Source organism: Atta cephalotes, assembly GCF_000143395.1.
Source record: "Atta cephalotes unplaced genomic scaffold scaffold00004, whole genome shotgun sequence".
NCBI lineage: Eukaryota > Metazoa > Arthropoda > Insecta > Hymenoptera > Formicidae > Atta > Atta cephalotes.
In genome coordinates, this window is record NW_012130068.1 from 4,397,749 (window position 1) to 4,417,488 (window position 19,740).

At 31.1% G+C, this 19,740-nt stretch overlaps 1 protein-coding gene across 1 annotated transcript in view; it reads left to right on the plus strand.

Moving 5' to 3' along the window:
• LOC105626152 (glutamate receptor ionotropic, kainate 2-like) overlaps positions 1-17,585 on the plus strand; it is a 152,043-nt gene extending 134,458 nt beyond the window's left edge. Inside the window, exons 13-19 of the mRNA XM_012207464.1 lie at positions 5,580-5,777; positions 6,875-7,100; positions 7,523-7,687; positions 11,929-12,029; positions 12,939-13,146; positions 16,317-16,611; positions 17,381-17,585. Of these exons, the coding sequence (XP_012062854.1) occupies positions 5,580-5,777; positions 6,875-7,100; positions 7,523-7,687; positions 11,929-12,029; positions 12,939-13,146; positions 16,317-16,611; positions 17,381-17,585 (1,398 nt within the window). The remainder of the gene's footprint in view (positions 1-5,579; positions 5,778-6,874; positions 7,101-7,522; positions 7,688-11,928; positions 12,030-12,938; positions 13,147-16,316; positions 16,612-17,380) is intronic.
• The last annotated feature ends 2,155 nt before the right edge of the window (positions 17,586-19,740 follow it).

The window sequence follows — 19,740 nt, forward strand, 5'->3', positions numbered from 1 at the left end:
CTATATATATATATATATATATATATATATATATATATATATATATACGTACGCTTGGAAATTCGCTGTAGTTCAGTTATGTACTAAGTGCCCTGAACAGGGAGAGAACTTTATTAGATTTGGGAATATTTTGCAGAAAATAAAAATATACGACCTAAGCAATAAAGCTAAGAGAAATTTGTTCTAATATCCCAAAAAACTCGTATTTTATACTTTCTTAAAAGTAAACTTTCCATTGTTACAAAATTACTATTAATTCCGAATATCTTACTTTAATTTAGAAAATCACATGAGTAAAAAATTGGAACTGATCTATACCTTATTGTTAGTGTGATAAAAAAAATATGTATATTATTAATTTTTGCTTTTAAAAAATTCTTGCTTTTGCAGAAATAAATTTTAATAAAAACATTTTATGTCCGTTTTATAAACACGCCCGTATTTTACATGTATAAATGTCGCAAATCTCACTTAAATTTTTAAGTGGTTTTACTTGCATGAAACGCGAAATTCAACGTATATTTCAAGATAAAAAACAAATAAATGTCAGACGCACAAAGGCACCATATAAGTATGCTATAATTATGGTAACAATTATGGAAGATAAATAGCATCGAATTTTAAACTAAGAGAGACTTTAAATACATGAAATGCATATAGCAATCACAATAAATTTACTATTTTTAAAAACAGCAATACAAAACAGCAATATAAAAAAGCATATCAATTTTAGCAAAAGAAATAACTATGTTTCGTATGATAAATACACAGATTATAATTAGGTACCCTTAATAAGATATTATATAAGGTACATCTTTTATAAATTATAGATGTATTTTAGATGTTAATTAAAAATTAACTATTAAATAATCTATATAAAAATTGTCTATTCAGCAACAAAATTGAACAACTCTCACAAACGATATGAACATAATATATTTATATAAATTTTAATAGTTATGCTTAATTTTCATAGTGTTCCCCAAATGTTGTTCACGAATTCTTTAGTAACTTTATCGTATCAACAAAGTAAAAATTTACAAAAAACTGTTCCTTTTATTTATATTATTTTAGACAGAAATTAATCTCTTTTTAATATTTTCCTTTTCAACTGATAAATATTTCGCAATTACTAGTTTAAAATAAAAAACGCTAATATAAATTGGAAAAATTAATAATAAATAAAAAACAAAATGAAATTTATGGACCTGAATATATGAATTCTATATCTTTAGTCAATTTTGATCTTTATAATTCAAATACTATTGTAATCATAATTTCATCTTTTAATCTTATTAATATCCAGAATACGTTATTAAAGTAATGCTGGTTATATCTGCTGGTGATATCTCTTAAAAAAATATAATATTCTTTGTCTTCATATAAATCCGCTCCAAGAAATTCTCTCAACATTTAATTTTTTACTTCCACCGCGATAGGAATAGAATGAAGCTATATCATTCTATTCTATAATACGATAGGAATAGAGTGAAGAATGTCAGCGGTGCAGAATAGTGCGCAATTGGCTTCTAGTTGTCGAATAATAATACGTGCAATATTGTATAGAGTTCCGTCAATCGCGAGAAAAGTATCCGCGAGATATGAACTCGGGATGGCACCGGCATTGCTATTGTGGACAATGGAAGCATTCGGAAAGAAAGAAACTACGTCATTATTCACGCCATACTTTTCTTTTTTTTTGCCGTACTTACAAAGATTAAAAAAAATGGAGCTTGCACAAGTAAAGCTTTTTTCTTAAAATTTTATTTTATTTTACTTGCAATACTGTTGCATTATGTAAATGTTTAAAAATCTATTAAATAATATAATTTATCACGTATAATAATCAAACAGCAATATGTGTTAATATAGATTATTAATTCCAAAGATAATAAATTAATAAATACAACCTTTATAAGCACATGAATTATTAAATGAATATTGATTGTATTCAAGCTTAGATTTTCAGTCAATGAAAACAAAACTTGAGAGCAAATTAGTTTATAAAATTATTATATATACAATCCTCATGAATGTGAATATAAAAAAAGTTAATTTAAAAAACGAATATCAGCCCTGCATGCACATATAAGTCAAAATGCTTTTCAATTATGTCTATGTTATTATAGCAATTTTTTATTGGTTTTAGTAATTAACTAAAATATCAGCCGATTCATTTTTTTATAGTAGTTTTCAAATTAATTTTTTATTTTACAAGTCACTTACATTGTTTTATATGATTTATTATTTATATTTTTATGTTGCTCTATATCATACTTTGTATATTTGCAATTAAGGCGTATAATTTACATTGAAATAATTTTCCTCCTATTTTTAACATAAAGGTACATAACGTTTTGTAACAATAATTAATCATGTCCCTTGAGATTTTAGTTCCACGTAATACTAAAATGGATTAAAGAGCAATGAACTTTATATGCAAGAAGCATGAGATAAAAGTAGCTTTTGGTAAATTCTTGGTAGTAAATTCAACGTTCGATTCTTCACTTTTATGACACGAATGACTGCTGCGGATATTCTTCCTGCAGCATCGAACAGTGTTTTCCGAACTTACTTGCTCCATATTTCATGTCACATAAAAGCAAGAAAATATGTTACTAAGAAGCAGAACTGACAGAAAGAATATTCTGGATTTATTATAATTCTTATCGATCTACTATTATTATATAAATTGTAATAAAATATTTAAAATAATAAATAGCGAATTAAAAATGTATTTCTTGTTGCAAATACATTTGCAAATCGTATTTTATGAATTATTTTTTAAAGACGTATACATGTTTATTGCATATATCATATTAATCATTTTAATTGTCTTTTATAATACTAAGTCTACAAAAAAAATAGATATTGCATTGCAATATATTTATCTATATTAAATGCTAATTGCTTCTCTTGAAAACTTTTTGGAAATACAGCGGCATAGATGCATGCTGCTTATGTGGTCATTTGTTATAGAGCATGGAAATTCGCAAGGTTAGGTTTCACAGTGAGATTTGAGTTGGTGTTGTTTCTCCAACAATGCCAACGGCGTGGTAGAAAGGAGGTTTTGTTTACACTAAGCTGCGATGCACGTGAAAACAATTACATGTCCTCAACAGCATCTCGCCTGGTAATATTCCCCGTGATACCTCACGAATTTCCGCATCTTCGTCATCCATTTCTATTATCACTGGCAAAAGCAATTACTAGAATACGAACTACATACGCATCATATATTGTATTTAATATACCTGTTGCGAGATTTCACCAGACTAGACTATCAAAAATTTAGTTATAAATAACAGAAAATCTCATGCTGAGATGTAATGTTTAATCAAATAGATGATTAGTTTCCTAAATCACATTTCTACATGAGATTATCAATTATTCGCGATTAATTATCTGATTCAAGCATAAATTCTACTTTTGGACGAGTTAACTACTTTTGATTAAAAGGATAAAATTAGGACTTAATAAATGTGAATATATTACATTACATACATAGAAAAGGTGACTAAATGTATGGCTAAGTAAGTACATCAAACTTTGACGAATAATAATTTCGTTAACAAGACGTTATCTTGCATATCTATTTGTCATGTCGTTAAATCATTGTGATGTCAGCTCTTTTAAATTTACAAATTACGAAATGCATTGTTTTATACGCATCGAACACAGTTTTTCGCTCATATGTCATAACGTATGAATTTTAAAATATATTCCTGTTCCAAATGAAAAGCGAACAAAATGATAGTATTTTAAAGATGTGGAAATATACATATAAAGCTGGATTCAGATCAAGCAAATGAGCATAAACAAATGCGAATGATTTGCTTCAACAGTATCGCGAGTAAATTATTCATGTTTATTCGCGCTCATTTACTTAGTCTGTGAATATGATTTAAGACAATGCTAAGCATGACTTAGATCAACTGTTATAATTGATTTCTTGAATTAAATCAATTTCTCGTTGTACATTATATACTTAACAAATGTTGAAATAAATCTCGTTACATTGCATGCTTACACACGCAAAACTTTGAACAATTTATTTAACAAATAAAAGAAATTAAAAACTTCTGCATATATCAAACAGATAAAGAGTAGAATCTCACATAGAAATATCTACAATATATCATATAATGCCAATTGACTCTGGTGGCACGTATGTACATGCGGGGTTGTCGTTGCGACTGTCTCGAGTGTCAGGAAATTATGGTTCATGTCAGCCAGATGCGTCGAGAATCGCGGTTTGAGCATTCAGAGAGAGATATTGCAGAGAGTGTAATATTGCAAATAATATTAATATGCGCGTAATATTGTGCACGCGCAAAAAATTGTTCTCTCATCGATTTAAACTAAACTCGATAGATAAGAAAATTTGCTTTTTTTTTAACGTCGCCAAAAGAGCCATTCCACATAAAATCACTTATAAAACATGAAATTATATTCGACGTATGAATTATACACATTCATTACACATCGTGAATACGTGGATTACATCGTGCAAACTCTTTCGCGGAATATTACCGCGCAGTAGAATTAAATCCGTTCGCTCAATTCCCAAGCGGCAGATGCTGCGTAATACGAGAATGAGAAAATCATTCATGGGTGTTCTACATTCGGCGATCGTTTTCACGTCGGCCTCGCCATTAATGGATCGAAATATCTAAACGAGATCCCGTATTACATTCTTCGAATGCTACGAAAAATTTTTCAAGAATCATTGTTGACCTCGTCACCTTGGTATGTCCTAATGCGTTTTCGATCGATCTTTTGAATCTCCTTACAATCCTTCGCAACAAAAGAAAAAAGTATCTGCCTCACTGTAAATATGTATCAAAAGATTTACACGTAAGAAATCCTATTAAAGTTTTAAACGGATGCTTCCCTCATATGTTTGCAACAATTTGATTTCGAACTACTGATTTGATTGGATTAAACAATCTCTGTTGTTTTAAGAACACATACAATAGAAAAACACATATCACTTGATTGTTTGAAAACGCATTAAACTGTATAATGATACCATTACAAAAAACTTATTTTTTACACGGAAAGAATAATTTTGCTGAAGTACCCAAAAATTTAGCTATAATATATACAGATTTAAAAATAATTTTGTTGGACTATCAAAATAATTATGTAGAACGTTCAAACTGTAGGATATCTTTCGTAGCATTGTTTATCATGCTTGAAATTCCTACAATTATTTTGATAATCCAACAAAATTATTTTCAGATTTGTACCTACATATTTCAGCGAAATGGTTTTTTCGTATACGTTTTTAAAATTATAAGAAGTTAAAGAGATTGTTAAAATTAATCAGTACATATATTTATTCGCAATAATTTATGTTTATATTTCTAAATTCTTCTAAATTGACTAATAAACTGGTTTCCATAATGTAGTTTTATAAAGGAATAATATGGATTAAACTAATAACATTTGCAAAGCAGAAAATAATTTGAAATTAATTCCCAGATTTGGTATCGTCAAATTAGAACATCCATAAATTTGCTAAATAAAAAATTAAGATTATTCAAAATGAATATGAAATGAATCCTCGTTATCAGGCAACTAGTACGAGAATAGTAGGCGGCATTTGGTGGTTCTTCACGCTAATCATCATCTCCTCTTATACTGCAAATCTGGCTGCTTTTCTAACGGTGGAGAGGATGATAACGCCGATCGAGAATGTCGCTGATCTCGCAGAACAAACTGAGATATCTTATGGCACTTTAGAGGGCGGAAGTACGAAGACGTTCTTCAGAGTAAGTGCAAAAAATTACAGAAAAAAAATTGCTTTTACATTTTCTGTGCAACTTAATAGCACATTTTAAAATGTCAATAATATATGATTATTATAACATATTTAAGTATTAACAATTTTCTTTTATTTGTATTTCCAATATTATAATATTACAATTTTCGTATTCTTTGTTTATAGTATAATTTTTTAAAAATCATGATTTACATAAAAATTTATATAAAAATTTTCAAAATATAATATTGGTATTAGAATAATAAGTTATAACAGATGACGTGATCTCTGATCTTTTAATTATTATTTAATAAAATGTTAAACAGATACATGTAAAAATACATAATATAATGAATTATTTAATTTATTTAATTTATTATTTTTTCGCGCTCTCTGAAATAAAAAGAAATAGTATATATATATATATATATATATATATCAAATAAATCTGCTGATGTACTAATGGTTGATCAATTCGTGATATTTAGAAATATCGTATATCACACTGTAAAATTTTAACAGAAATCTACATCGTTAACAAAAATATCGTTTTCTGTAAATCCCATTCTCTCTGAGTGAGATATTTTTCCTTCAGAAAAATGAACAAATTAGTTGGCTAGTAATGAACAAAAATTCCTGAATTTAACTTTAATATTGACAACGTCGAAGCTCGACCATTTGAAATAAAAACATTTAATATTAATTCGTGGATAAAGGCAGATTCTTTCAACACAATATTAACTTTTTCATTTTTCACGATTTCAGGAATTCAATTTCAATTTTCTATTAAAATTAACTGTGGAGTACAAAACACAAACTGAACACAAAACGTCACACAATTAAATTTGCATATGGAAAGAAAAAACGATTTTATTAAAGTATCTAAAAATTTAACCAGATACACGAAAATAATTTTGTAAAAACTATGCAGAACGTCCAAGCTAGAATGTTAAAACTTTTTGCAGTATTGCTTAGTATGCTGGAATGTCGTATATAATTATTTTCATGATCCAATAAGCTCTGTAGCATAGTTAAATTTTTAGATACTTCTGAAAACTCGTTCTCACTGTGCATTAAATAATCTAAGGATCAATAATATAATCATAGGATTCAAAAATTGGGATCTATCAAAAAATGTGGAGATTTATGGAATCGAAGAGTCCATCTGTATTCGTTCAAACTTACGAAGAAGGAGTGAAGAGAGTTCTGGAAGGCGACTATGCATTTTTAATGGAGTCGACTATGCTCGATTACGCAGTTCAACGCGATTGTAATCTAACACAAATAGGGGGATTGTTAGATAGCAAAGGATATGGAATTGCTACTCCAAAAGGTAAATATGAATAAAGATAGCAATAAATAGAAGTCATATTTGAAAAGAGTAATTGCCAATGTATTTAATATTGAAAGCTAAGAAGTTTCTGAAATGGATGGTACCCAATTAAATTTCTGCTAAATTGGCTTTCTTAGCCGGCATGAAACGAATAGTTCAAAAGTACGCACTTTTTGTTCATGAAATATGTAGCTTGTACAATCAAATAATTTTACCAAAAAGATTATATATTTCCATCTTGGAACGGGAAAAAATTTGAAGATGTTCTATGAGATTAAACCGTATATTTAACATATGTACATTATTTAATAATATATTCGATATCTAACGTGCAAAACGTGCAAAGTTACGTTCGAGATTATGCTGTAGAAGCAGAAATTGCGAAACCCTTGACCAGCCTAACGAAGGCTTTTTATATGCAGGTTCACCCTGGAGGGATAAAATATCTCTAGTTATACTGGAACTACAGGAAAAAGGTGTAATACAGATCCTCTATGATAAATGGTGGAAGAATACGGGTGACGTATGCAACAGAGATGACAAGAATAAAGAGAGCAAAGCTAACGCTCTTGGAGTTGAAAATATTGGTATGTTTATATAGCCAACCATATTTTTTATTAATCGAAATTATACACTGTAAAAAATAAAATATTAATTTTAATTTAAAGACGTTTAGTAGATTTTCTGAGACATGCAAAAATATTAAAATTAACACAAAAATATTATTTTTGAATGTTTCAGAAAGTTCACTAAACATCTTTAAGTTAAAATTAACATTTTATTTTTTACAGTGTAGACAGGAATAATAAAAAAGATTAAACTAGCTAAGGAGAATAAGAAAATTCTTTTATTCTTAAATCATGCCTAAAAAATGAATTACATTAAATTATATAAATAATATCAAGATACTCATTTTCATTAACGGGTTACACAACATAATATATCAAAGGATTCTGGATTAATTTTCATGAAATTGAATGATGGAAATGATTGCTTTCACGATGTTTGAATAACTGCTTAATCAATTAAGTTATCATGTTTACCGATACGCATGCATGAGTACATTCAATAATATATTAGCAAAATGAATTTGTGAAGCTGTACTTCATTCATAGCTATACGTACATCAATTATAACACAATAAATTTGAATCATGCAACCTATCAGTTATATTTGCATGTTATAAATCTCCGTCACAGCTGTGGCATTAGTGACATTTCGTATTATATGCACGTATACAAAAGGGATATATTTAATGGTCATAACTTCCGCATGTTCTTCCTACGTGTCTATTTAAGTTTCAGTCACTTTTACTATTCTATTTACTTTTATGACTAAAAAAGTTGTAAACATGTCATTGTACAGCAGTATAAATCACTAGTGTACTAAAAAAACTAAATCCAAAAATAAAAAACTAACAATTAGCTTTAGAGATTTACTTATAAAGAAAATGATAAGAAATAAATTATAAATATAAGTCGCATTACGCATTAAAAGATTTTAAATAAAATATTGTCAAAAAAGTCAATTATCTGATCATCTTCGAAATTTGTGGATTTAATATTTTTTTTGTACGTGTATATATAAAGTCTTTAAAGCTAAACTTATTAAATATCAAATAAATAAATATCGATAGGCGGAAATATCGCGCATAAATATTATAGTTGTCTTCAGTGTCAAAAAGTTAATTTTTTACTATAAAGGACAACGAGATTTAGTTGAATACGAAGTGGACAAAGTGAATATTGAAGAAAAGAGAAGGTTTTCAAGCGCGACGGAATCTTGCATAAAGTTCGCGATGAATTTTTCTTCGAACTCTTCGGAAACCGCTTCCGAATTTTGATGGAAGTCACAACAAGTTTCTTCTTTCTCCCCCCACTTTGATTCAGCTCTTTCCTTTTTTTCCTTCTCTCGCAGAAACTCTCGGACTATCTACCTATTTTGCCTCCCTTTCCTCGTCACCGTTTCTTTACCGCCTTGTAACTTGGATAAGTACCCATTTCACCAACGGTGTAAATGTACTCGACAAGACAGATAAAAAGAACAGATAAAAAGCTCTCAAGTGAGACGCAAAAATCTCGCGAAATTATAGTTGAATTGCTATTTTTCTGTTCTTTTCAATGTCTCTTAATTATTTGCCATGAGAAAAGCGGTCGTTGTCGACTGACCTTTATCGTGCTATTTTTATAAGAATAAGTAGTACTATCTCGAGGAAAAAAAGCTTTCAGTAGTCTTAAAGTAATTGAGACAGAAATGTAAAATTAAATTGGCTTTTTCACTTTGTCGGAAGCTTTAAAAATGTGAGAAGAGAGAATCTTTTCATGGAGTAGCTAGTCTCTGAATTCTTGTGAATTATTTAAAATTAATATTCAATTTGATTACAATAAATGTTTTAAAACATTTTTGATAAAAATTATTTATTTAATGATAAAATTTATCATCAAAATTAAAATTAATAATATAGTTAAAATTAAACAACAGCGTTTATTAATAATTACAATTTCTTGTAAATAATGTTAGATAAGTAATTTAACAAAAATTATCTATATTAGTTATTAATAAATGATTTATGTTTTATTATGCTTAATCGTTAATTTTAATCGTAATGTATCTGTGATATATAAAAATAAAAAAGGAAAAAAAAGATTGAATATAAAAATGTAGAACATCAAATAAGTTTCATTAACATTAGTTGTTTCAACTTCAATTTATATTTTCTCAAACTAAAAATAAAAAAGAATAAAAAAGAAGCGAGAAAACAAGTTAAGGATTCCTTGTGATAATCTTAAGTATAAATAAAAATAAACGAAAACGAACTGAAGTGAAATACAATTAAAGTTAACCAATTTTAAACTATATAAAAATATATTCCATCATACAATATTGTTATTGTATTTAAGATTATATTTTCTTATGTATATTGTATTCACTGACCAATGAAGCAAAAGTGATAAACGTATTCTAATAGTGTTAAGACGATAATATCGGAAATTCGCTTGAATCCACTTAGCGCGACCTTGCATTCTCTTTGCTCATTTGCCTTAGAATATCGCTAACTCTGTGGAGTTTCCGAATTAGCGTGAGAATCTCTCAGAGAACGGTAATATCTCCGGATAATTCCCGGTTCGCCTAAGTGTTTTGGCAAAAGTCCGTCCCGTCTTACGGAAAACTTAGGCATATATCCTATAACTCGGTGAACAGAACTTCCCGCCGCGAAACTTGGATCAGCCTGTAGGCGCACAATGTCGCACGATCTCTCTCCGGACCCAGCTTTTGATATCGTTTCGCGAAATAGGCGTGAAACACCGGTGATATCCAGGCACCCGCGCGAGAAACTTTCGTCTTTCCGGTGAAACGTCCGGACTGTCATCATAAATCACGGCGGTGTAGTTATGCAAATCTACTTTGCATCCCCCCGAGATCCCGGGCTCGGTTGTCTTGCCGTCAACGATAAGTGGACACTTTTTAGCCTGTTCAAAAGCGTCTCCAGCCTCCATACTTTGTTCCCTATTCTTTCGTCTTGAAATATATAGCTAAAAGTTTCATGAATAAAAAATGTTTGCCAGAGCATAAGCGAATGTATTCTACAAATTTTTCTCTATCTTATTGTTGTCAAGTTTAATAATTATTTTATATAAATTAGAGTAATTGTTTTTTATGCATAAAATTAAAAATAATTTAATTATAATTACAATATTTGAAATAATTAATATCTCATAGATTTAAATATATAAAAAGATGATCTTTAGTAAAAATTACAGTATGTATTATAGGCAATAACTGCAGACGGATCAATTACTAATGGCTCAACTCGAGAAATTGAGAAGTTTCCGGAAGGTAAATTTGCTGACTGCATGGAAACGGATTCCGTGCACCGTATTTTCGACCAATAAAGTGGAAACTCATCTTTGATCACGTACGAAGAAATATTGGCAAAAAGTTGAAATGTTTACCAAAGCAGTTTGCTCAAATTTTATTTCAGCTAACCTCAAATTTTAAATCCCGTTATATTTATTCATTAAATTTATTAGCTCCTAAATAAAATACGGAATAAATATAGAATTTCTGAACTCTTTAAAAATTTATTCAAGTATTATTTTAATCGATAATTATACGAAATATTGAATTCTACTTGAAGAAATAAGGAAAGTAGAATGTAGCAATTCATAAGCAACTAGCATACATCAGTTCATGACTCGTGTTCAAGAAAGTTCCGGTTTTGCGAATAATCTCACGAATCATTGTAGAAACAGCCATTAATTCCAAATGCAACGCTCTCTTGAACTTTCGCATACTTCCTATCCTTTCGTTTTTATCAGAAGTAAGCTAAAACTTCGTACCAAGCGTAAATATCCTTCCAGAGTTCACTGTTTTCGCACGACTCTTGCATCGCAATAAATACAAGCACCTCGCCATTTATCAGTATATACGTTTCCATGCACGCTCTACTCACGGTCGTTATCCGCGAATACTCCATCGCGAAGTTTCCCCATGAAACAGACCAAAAAGTATAATGCGATCGATTTGAAAGTGCACACTCCGCTTAGATATTGCGCGCACGATTTTCCGCGGCCGCCGCTGCGGAGCCTTTTTTCTTTCGCCGTACTTCTTTTTTCTTTTCTTTGCTCCTCGACCAAACCAATGCTACAAAGGATGATAGAGGGGGGGAAAGAATGAAGAAGTCACGAAGAAAGTTCGAGAGATGGGGTACAAACACGCCCCATCGTACTTTGTGGCTGCCAACGGCGTCTCGTTTGCGGTAAAATTAGAGAAAAACGTGCAGCTCCGTCGACATTAAAATAATGAGCTTTCGGTTTTGTCATTTCAGGCGGTGTCTTCGTTGTACTGCTCTGCGGTCTGGCACTAGCGATCCTGGTGGCAATCCTCGAATTCTGTTGGAACTCCAAAAAGAATGCCCAATCGGACCGGGTAAGTTAAAAGAGATGCCGTATAGGATTTTATGTGAACATGTTGCATGAGTTGTACTTTCTCATAGATGGGCGAGGTCGTTTGAATCTTATAATTAATTCAAAATTCTGTCACCTTTTTGACTTTCGTGATGATTTTCTCGACTTATTATCTCCTACACTGAAAAAAAAATGTATTAAATTTTAATAAATATTCGTTTGAATAGTATTATGATAATAATAGTATTAATAGTACTAACTTAACATTTATTTACAATAAATAAATATTTACTAAATAAAAAAATTACAATATAATTAAATCAAATTAATAATTATGGTACAAATAAATGTATATTTATATTTAGCTACAAATAGATATTAAAATTGAATACATTTTTCTCAATACCTTGCATTATTATTATTTCATTGCTTTATACTAAGCGATAAAAAGCAGAATGCGTACAAAATATAATGAGTAAAATTCTAGTTGAATGAAAAAAATATAATAGTGCAATGAAGAATAATCATATAAGGAACTTAATTCATAGCTGCAAAGTTAATCCTGCCTGAATCTTTCTATTCCTCTCATATATTTAAATCAAATATCTGGCTTTTCATTTTCGGTGACGTCGTCACCGTCAATTTGATTTATATAAGTTAAATGCATATAGACTGAATGTTAATGCAATATATCCGTGACAAGCATTTATTCGAAAGAATGAATGAATTCGTCTTGATGAACAGACGACCTCACGCGACGGAGAAATCAGCCTTGCATGCGTTCAGGTCTCGTATGATCGTTTCGTGTGTTGTCTCTTGGTGTATGTTGTACCTGTCGTATCGGCATCTGCTGCATCATCAACGATTACTCCTTGGATGGTAAACGCACATGCATCTACTACGCATCGATCATCATTTAACCGCTCGACAGTCTCTCTGCGCCGAGATGGCCTCGGAATTGCGATTTGCCGTCCGCTGCGGTTCCAGGCAGAGGCCCGCTGCGAAATCGCGCAATTCCGCGGCCGCCGGGCTGTGCGGCCGTTGCAGCCCGCGCTTTTCCAGGAGAAGGACGCGACTCTGCTCCTCCGAACACGAGGAGACGACCTACATACCGAGCATCGAGATCCCGCGATTAAATGGTGTAAGTCTTGTCCCACATGACGGGCATGCGATCAAATTTGCAATCGGTATCTCTTCGAGGATACTTTAATAGTTTGCGAACTGCACATTCAATTATTTTCCTATCTTTAATTAAATTTTAAAATAATAACGATTACTTAAACAACTTGCATTGCACGACACAATTATGAATTCTGCTCAGATACTTGCAACGGACTTGAACAAATTATCATTGGCGTACATATTCGAAGAAAAAAGTGGCAAAACAATCAGGAGAGATAGAAACATGGCAACAGATTACCCGGGAGCTTTTCGAGGAGAGAGCCGATTGTTGGTCGCACGGAGCGGTACTCGTTCCACGGTAATTCAATTTCGTCGAACAGAGCCAATTACGTGGATTCTGGATTTTTCTTTGTGTCAGAAAGTATTCCTGAGAGTCAATATACATGTGATATTGGTCGAAGATTCGCGATTCGTATTACCGTGCTGAGAATACAGTTTCCAAAAGCCCCTCTTTTTTTCTAAATATTTCTCGTTTTTATATTATAGAAACTCGAATTCAGAGAAATAATGGATATTCGAGAAAGATTCCGCACATCATTTGAGAAGGAAGTATTATAAAAGCCAGTTGCCTCCCACGCGGATTTCGCACGAATTTATTATATACCACGTCTATTTGTAAAATGTTGTGACGATGTACGTTTTTTTTCTTTTTTTACGATAGCCGTTAAGTATTGATTTTAGATTGATTACTTCACGGCGCGAGTGCACATTATGAAGCATATATTTCATTATAAAATATTTTTTCGTTTGCGCACGTTTCATGTTTCGCAGTTAATGAACTGTTTGCGCGCGCGCGCGCGCGCGCGCACACACACACACACACACACACACAATGCAGGATTATGTCATACACGCTTACAATTGCAGTATTGTACGTTAGACATAATTGCATGCATAAACTTACAACAATAACAGTGTGCGCTTTATTGCGTGTTATACCTTCGAAATTTAATGAAATTTCTATGGAGAATGGTTTAGTCTCATGATGCAAATATTATATGATGAGTAAAATCAATATTGTATATTTATCTTTTTCATATAAGCCGATCATGTTCTTGAAAACTTGAGAGGAACGTATGAAGGTTACACTTTTATAGAGAGCTATCTTTCAATGCAAACCTATCAGGAATATTTCATACAAAAACATATACAAAAGTACTCTATAAATATTAGACTTAAAAATGAAACATAAGTTCTAAAAAAAATGTCAAAAAAGTTCAAAGAATAAAATACTTCATTATCTAAATGAACAAGTGATGTGCGAAAAAAGTTCATGATACAGAAATAATTTTTTCAAACTTACTTAATTATTTTTTTTCTTTATGTATATCAAATTATAAAACAATTCATTGAATAAAAAACTTTAATTATAATATCGCTATATTTTGAAATAAAAAATTATTTGTTCTATATAAATATTATAAATTAAAATTATCAATAAAAATCGAAAATGAATAAATTTAATAATTTAATAAATAAATTTAATAAATTATCGTATAATTTCTAAAATTAATACTAACAATGATAATTTGAGTAAAAATTATTATTTTACATACAGAAAGATTTCTTTATCATTTGTAAAATATTTTCAAATTAAAAAAAATCATAAATTTACTAGAAAATTTTAAAAGAATTATATGCATATTCTAAAGACTAAGCACTTAAATCACTTTGTATCATAGAGATTAATACTTTTCATTAGCACTCACAAATTTTATGAATCACTGATGCTATTAAAAAAATTTCCATGTGATAAAAGCAATGTGTTTTTCTCTCGTTCTCTCGTTTTACCTCTTTTCTAATATCATGTCTCTCATCATGCAACTTTTTCAGTCGCTTTAAAATTAATTACAATCGCACTGTGGTATAATTAAAAACTCATTTAAATTCCATTAAAGGTAAACGGCCAATTCAAAGTCAAATATAACTGTTACTTCAAATTCTGGCTCTCTTGAATGAAAATACGTGATGTATCTTTTGAAATGCCACCTGCCAAATACTGCTACGATAATGTAAAGTGATAGACTGCAGAATCGACCCTATAACCATTCAAACTTTTCAATCATTGTCAGCACTCGTTCTTTTCGAGATAAAGGAATGATTACTTTAAAACAAAAAACACAATTTCACATATACGATCGAAAATCCGTAAAGTATCCATAATTCAAAATGTATCCGCTTCGAATGTATTGTATCGTAACATATAGTTCTATCCAACAACAATTAACTCAATGTTAATGTACCATTTGTCGATACGTAATGCATGCTATAAATAGAGACATCCGTATTGTTGAGAAAATGTAATTGTATTCCAGCAAATTCCGCGCAAATTCTGAATTCCAATAAACCACATTGACCGCATTATTCTGTCTACACCATTCGAGTACTCTCTGTTCATTATCTGTCACATTATCATTTCTCAAACCATGATTCTCGCGCTGATTTATACAATAAGTACAATGGTAGATCATTCCCCATTCAAAATTTATGTATAAAATTTATGTATAAAATTTATGTATAACGTATTTAACATCTACACATACATATTTTATACAAATGCAAGGGAAAAAATTCAAATAAAATGTCAAATTAAAACGTATTTAACATAATATTAACATAATATTAACTATCTTGTTCGTATTATTATTAAAATTCTTCAGTGTTGAATTGTGTTAGTGTAGTCAGTAATTTTTAATTATTTATGTAAGATCGATCTGCCTAGAATCTAGACTATTCGCAGAGAAATTCGTTTTATTAACTGCAAGCTTTATCTTCATATAGCAGTCTTTTAACCAGCAATACGTCTGCATGTATATTGTGAACGCCTCGCTCCATTCTGAAAACGTGATCCGAAAGTCATATCGGCACTACCATATCCCGGAATTTCCGTAAAAAAAGATCGTTTCGCGAAGCACGTGCTAGTCGTTTCAAACACAACTCTAAAGACATAGTTATCAACGTTGGCGCACGGAGGCCCAATGATAACCTTCCTGCCTACCTTTAAAAATTTTTAACAACTTCGTACAACTTTTTAATAACTCGTCTGTTCACTTGTCTCATCGCCAAACTCTGTTCTCTGTTAGTCAGCCTGATATAGCTAACACTTGCGCTTATTATTATCTCTCAGCAGGAGGGTGGTGCGTTGTCGATGACGGAGATGAAGAAATCATTGAGCTTCGATCAAGTGTCCCATGGCGGGAACACCTAGCACAGGCTTCGTCCTCATCTTCGTCCTCAACAGCAGCAGCAACAGCAGCAGCAATCACAACAACAGCAACCGCCACCGTGCAAAGCCACCCCCACGCACACGCGTCACACGCACTGCCACTCACATTCACATCTTCACAGCCATCACTCGCACAAACACCAAGCACCTCCGCCGAGACAGAGACGGGGCTCTTCGGGCATCATCTTGGGTCAAGGTACAACCATCTATCTGCCACGAGATTGTCTCGTCCTATTATGTTCGCTAGATCAAATGATATATTGATCATTACCGTTATATATTGTTCGCATATCACGGAAAAGATATCACGCTTTTGCTGAAGTATCTAAAAATTTACCTAGATACAGATCTGAAAATAATTTTGTTGGATCATTAAAGTAATTATGTAAAACGCTCAAGTAAGTTGTTAGACTACCAAAACTTTTGCAGTAATGTTTGAAATTTCTACATGTTTTAATGGTCCAACAAAATTATTATACTTTCTGTATCTAGATAAATGTTTAGATACTTCAACAAAATTCTTCTTTCTGTGTAAATTAATTTGCAATATCTTCTAATTACAAAGCAGCGAAATCAAAAGAATGTTAACAATTTGTCCAAAAATATTAAATATGGAAAAAAATAATGTCACTTTGCTACAAAATGAAATTATTATTGTAAAACTTTTATGTTTTTTTGCGTTATGTTCTAAATATCTTTCTTCTATTTTTATTATTTATTAACAATAATAATTATATATATATATATATATATATATATATATAGAAGATAATTATAAATGTACTCTAAAAGATATAAAGTAATTATATATATTAATATATTAATATATTAATCCACATATATTGATTCTAGAATGTGTTTTAAACTCTTTATTCAATGAATTATAAACTATTGTACTGCATTAGGAGGTGACCATCCTGAGAATATTCTCTGGAGATTCGACTGCGATCTAGCGGGTGAACCAGACGTAATAATTTCTCCGCCGCCCCCGCCGCCACCACCCTCGGCAACAGTCTCGAGGACCACGACCCTTTGACCAATACTCGAAGAAGTACCGACAGGTGTACCTGTCCAAAAGGAACTACCCACGCAGGCCTCCGTGGTCGTCAACGTTACAGATCAGAAAGAGACATGCTTATAGCACATATAGTCGCCGGAGTGGGTTGGTAAACCGCAACGAGGGCCATTCCGCTCCGACGACGACGGCAAATCATCGATCGAGAGCACGCAAACGAGAACCTGAGACTGAGGTCAATTGAACGAGAATGTCATGATTAGAATTAGTGTTTCCAGCAAGATGCGTTCTCCTATTGTTTCAATGAGACTATGATAAATAGACGTGTGATACAACTAGCTCGATATTTGAAGATTGAGTAAAATCAAGATAATACGCTGGCACATACAATCCTCCCTTGTATGCCCGATACCGAAGGTATCGAGAGAAACGATGTTAATGCAAGGATGTGTATCTAATCGGGATAATGGATACTATCTAGTTGCTTACCTGTAACTGTTTGTCTAGGCAGCATCGAATGAGTGGATCCTGGGAACTATCAGATTTATCAGTCTATAAAGACAACGGAATGCTATTCACAAATAATGCATGTTCCTCATGCGTCTAACCGACCATATATTTGATCAACAAATTGAAGCCAAAACTGAGGTATCAAATTAAAAAGTGTCAGTGCGTGAATGTCACGGATCAATCGGAATAATGGGAACTGCATGGAAAATGAAATACCACGCGCAATACCAGTTGACCAGGAATTGCCGGTGTTTCGAAATTCCCCGAGGCAACGGTAAAATCGAGTGGAAAACCGGATATTTGTTCAAAGTATCCGACCGAATAGATCAGAAACCGTCCGCGACACCACGACGGAACATGAGCTGATATTATAGCCGAATTTCAAGTTAAACATATCGAAGCGGATTTAGAAAATCGATGAAGCTTGTTAAATCGACTGGTTTTCACATATAGAATTGTATTCCATTCATGTCGCGATTCGCGAATAGACTGAAATCTATTCGCGGGAATCAATAAATTATAAAACATCAAATTATCCATTGCAAAATATCTAAATAAATATTCACGATCTCATTCTCTTTCAATTCGGCAGTAATATGTAATTAATGTACGAAAATACAGAATACATAATATTTATTTGCGATTTTACACAACTCTATGTGTGAATACGAGCGTCAATGGCAAAATCGCTGACATAGTTGCACGTTAATGCGATGCCAATGTCTATTGGAATGCAGTTTCCAGTGACAATAATTTCGGACCGCAATTTTGGAGCAACCATAATATTCACGAAACAAATATTATACCTTTTACTCAAAAATGCACAGAAGGAACCAATAGACAAGTAAATGATCGTACGCTGTAAACAGTTGAATAAAAAATTGCATATAACTAAATATGAATGGCTGTATCATATATGATTTGGACCAAATTAGTAACCACTGCCGGATTTAGCCTAAACAAATTTCATGCGTCCAATAATTTTGAACAAAAACGTGCAGGTACAAAAATCAAATTACAAGAAATGAATTGCTTATTGTTACAAAACGAGAACTGCTTATTGTTACAACAAATTTACAGAATTATCTAATAATTTAAATGTTATTTCTAAATTTATAATAAAATATAATTAATAAAAAATACAAGATTCGAAAGTAATAAAAAATATATTTTACGTATTGTTATTTATCTCAGAAATTATTTATTTAATTAGACGAATACGAACATTTAGGTTGGGATTCATGGCAAATATAATTCGTAAATAATTTTCGATGTTTGAGAATTAATTATAGATAATTAATTATAGATTCATATTTACAAATCGTTATTCAATTATTCAATATTTCAAAAAGAGTTCTGTTTTATGTGAATCTATATTTGTATCTGTATTGAAAAATCTGCTACTATTTTTATGATTCATGATCTGTAAATGATTGTCTATTAATGATTATTTATCATATAATTATCGACTATGAATACCGATCTTTAATTTTATATTATAACAAAACCCAAATAACAAATATAATATATAAATCTTTAATAATAATTAATATACGTATGCATTTGACATATAATATACGAAATTTCTTTCATTACATGGAAAGTAGTGAATAAGTATGTTAATGTAAAATTAATCTTAAAAAAAATATTAGCAGTTCTATAAAATTTGAAAAATCAATCAGAAATTGAGTCATAAGATACTTCGAATGATGGATAAAAGAATACGATCATTGGCATCAAACTCTTCCTTACTGTATTATAAATAAGATAGTACACTAATTGTTGAAAAAAAGATTTCTA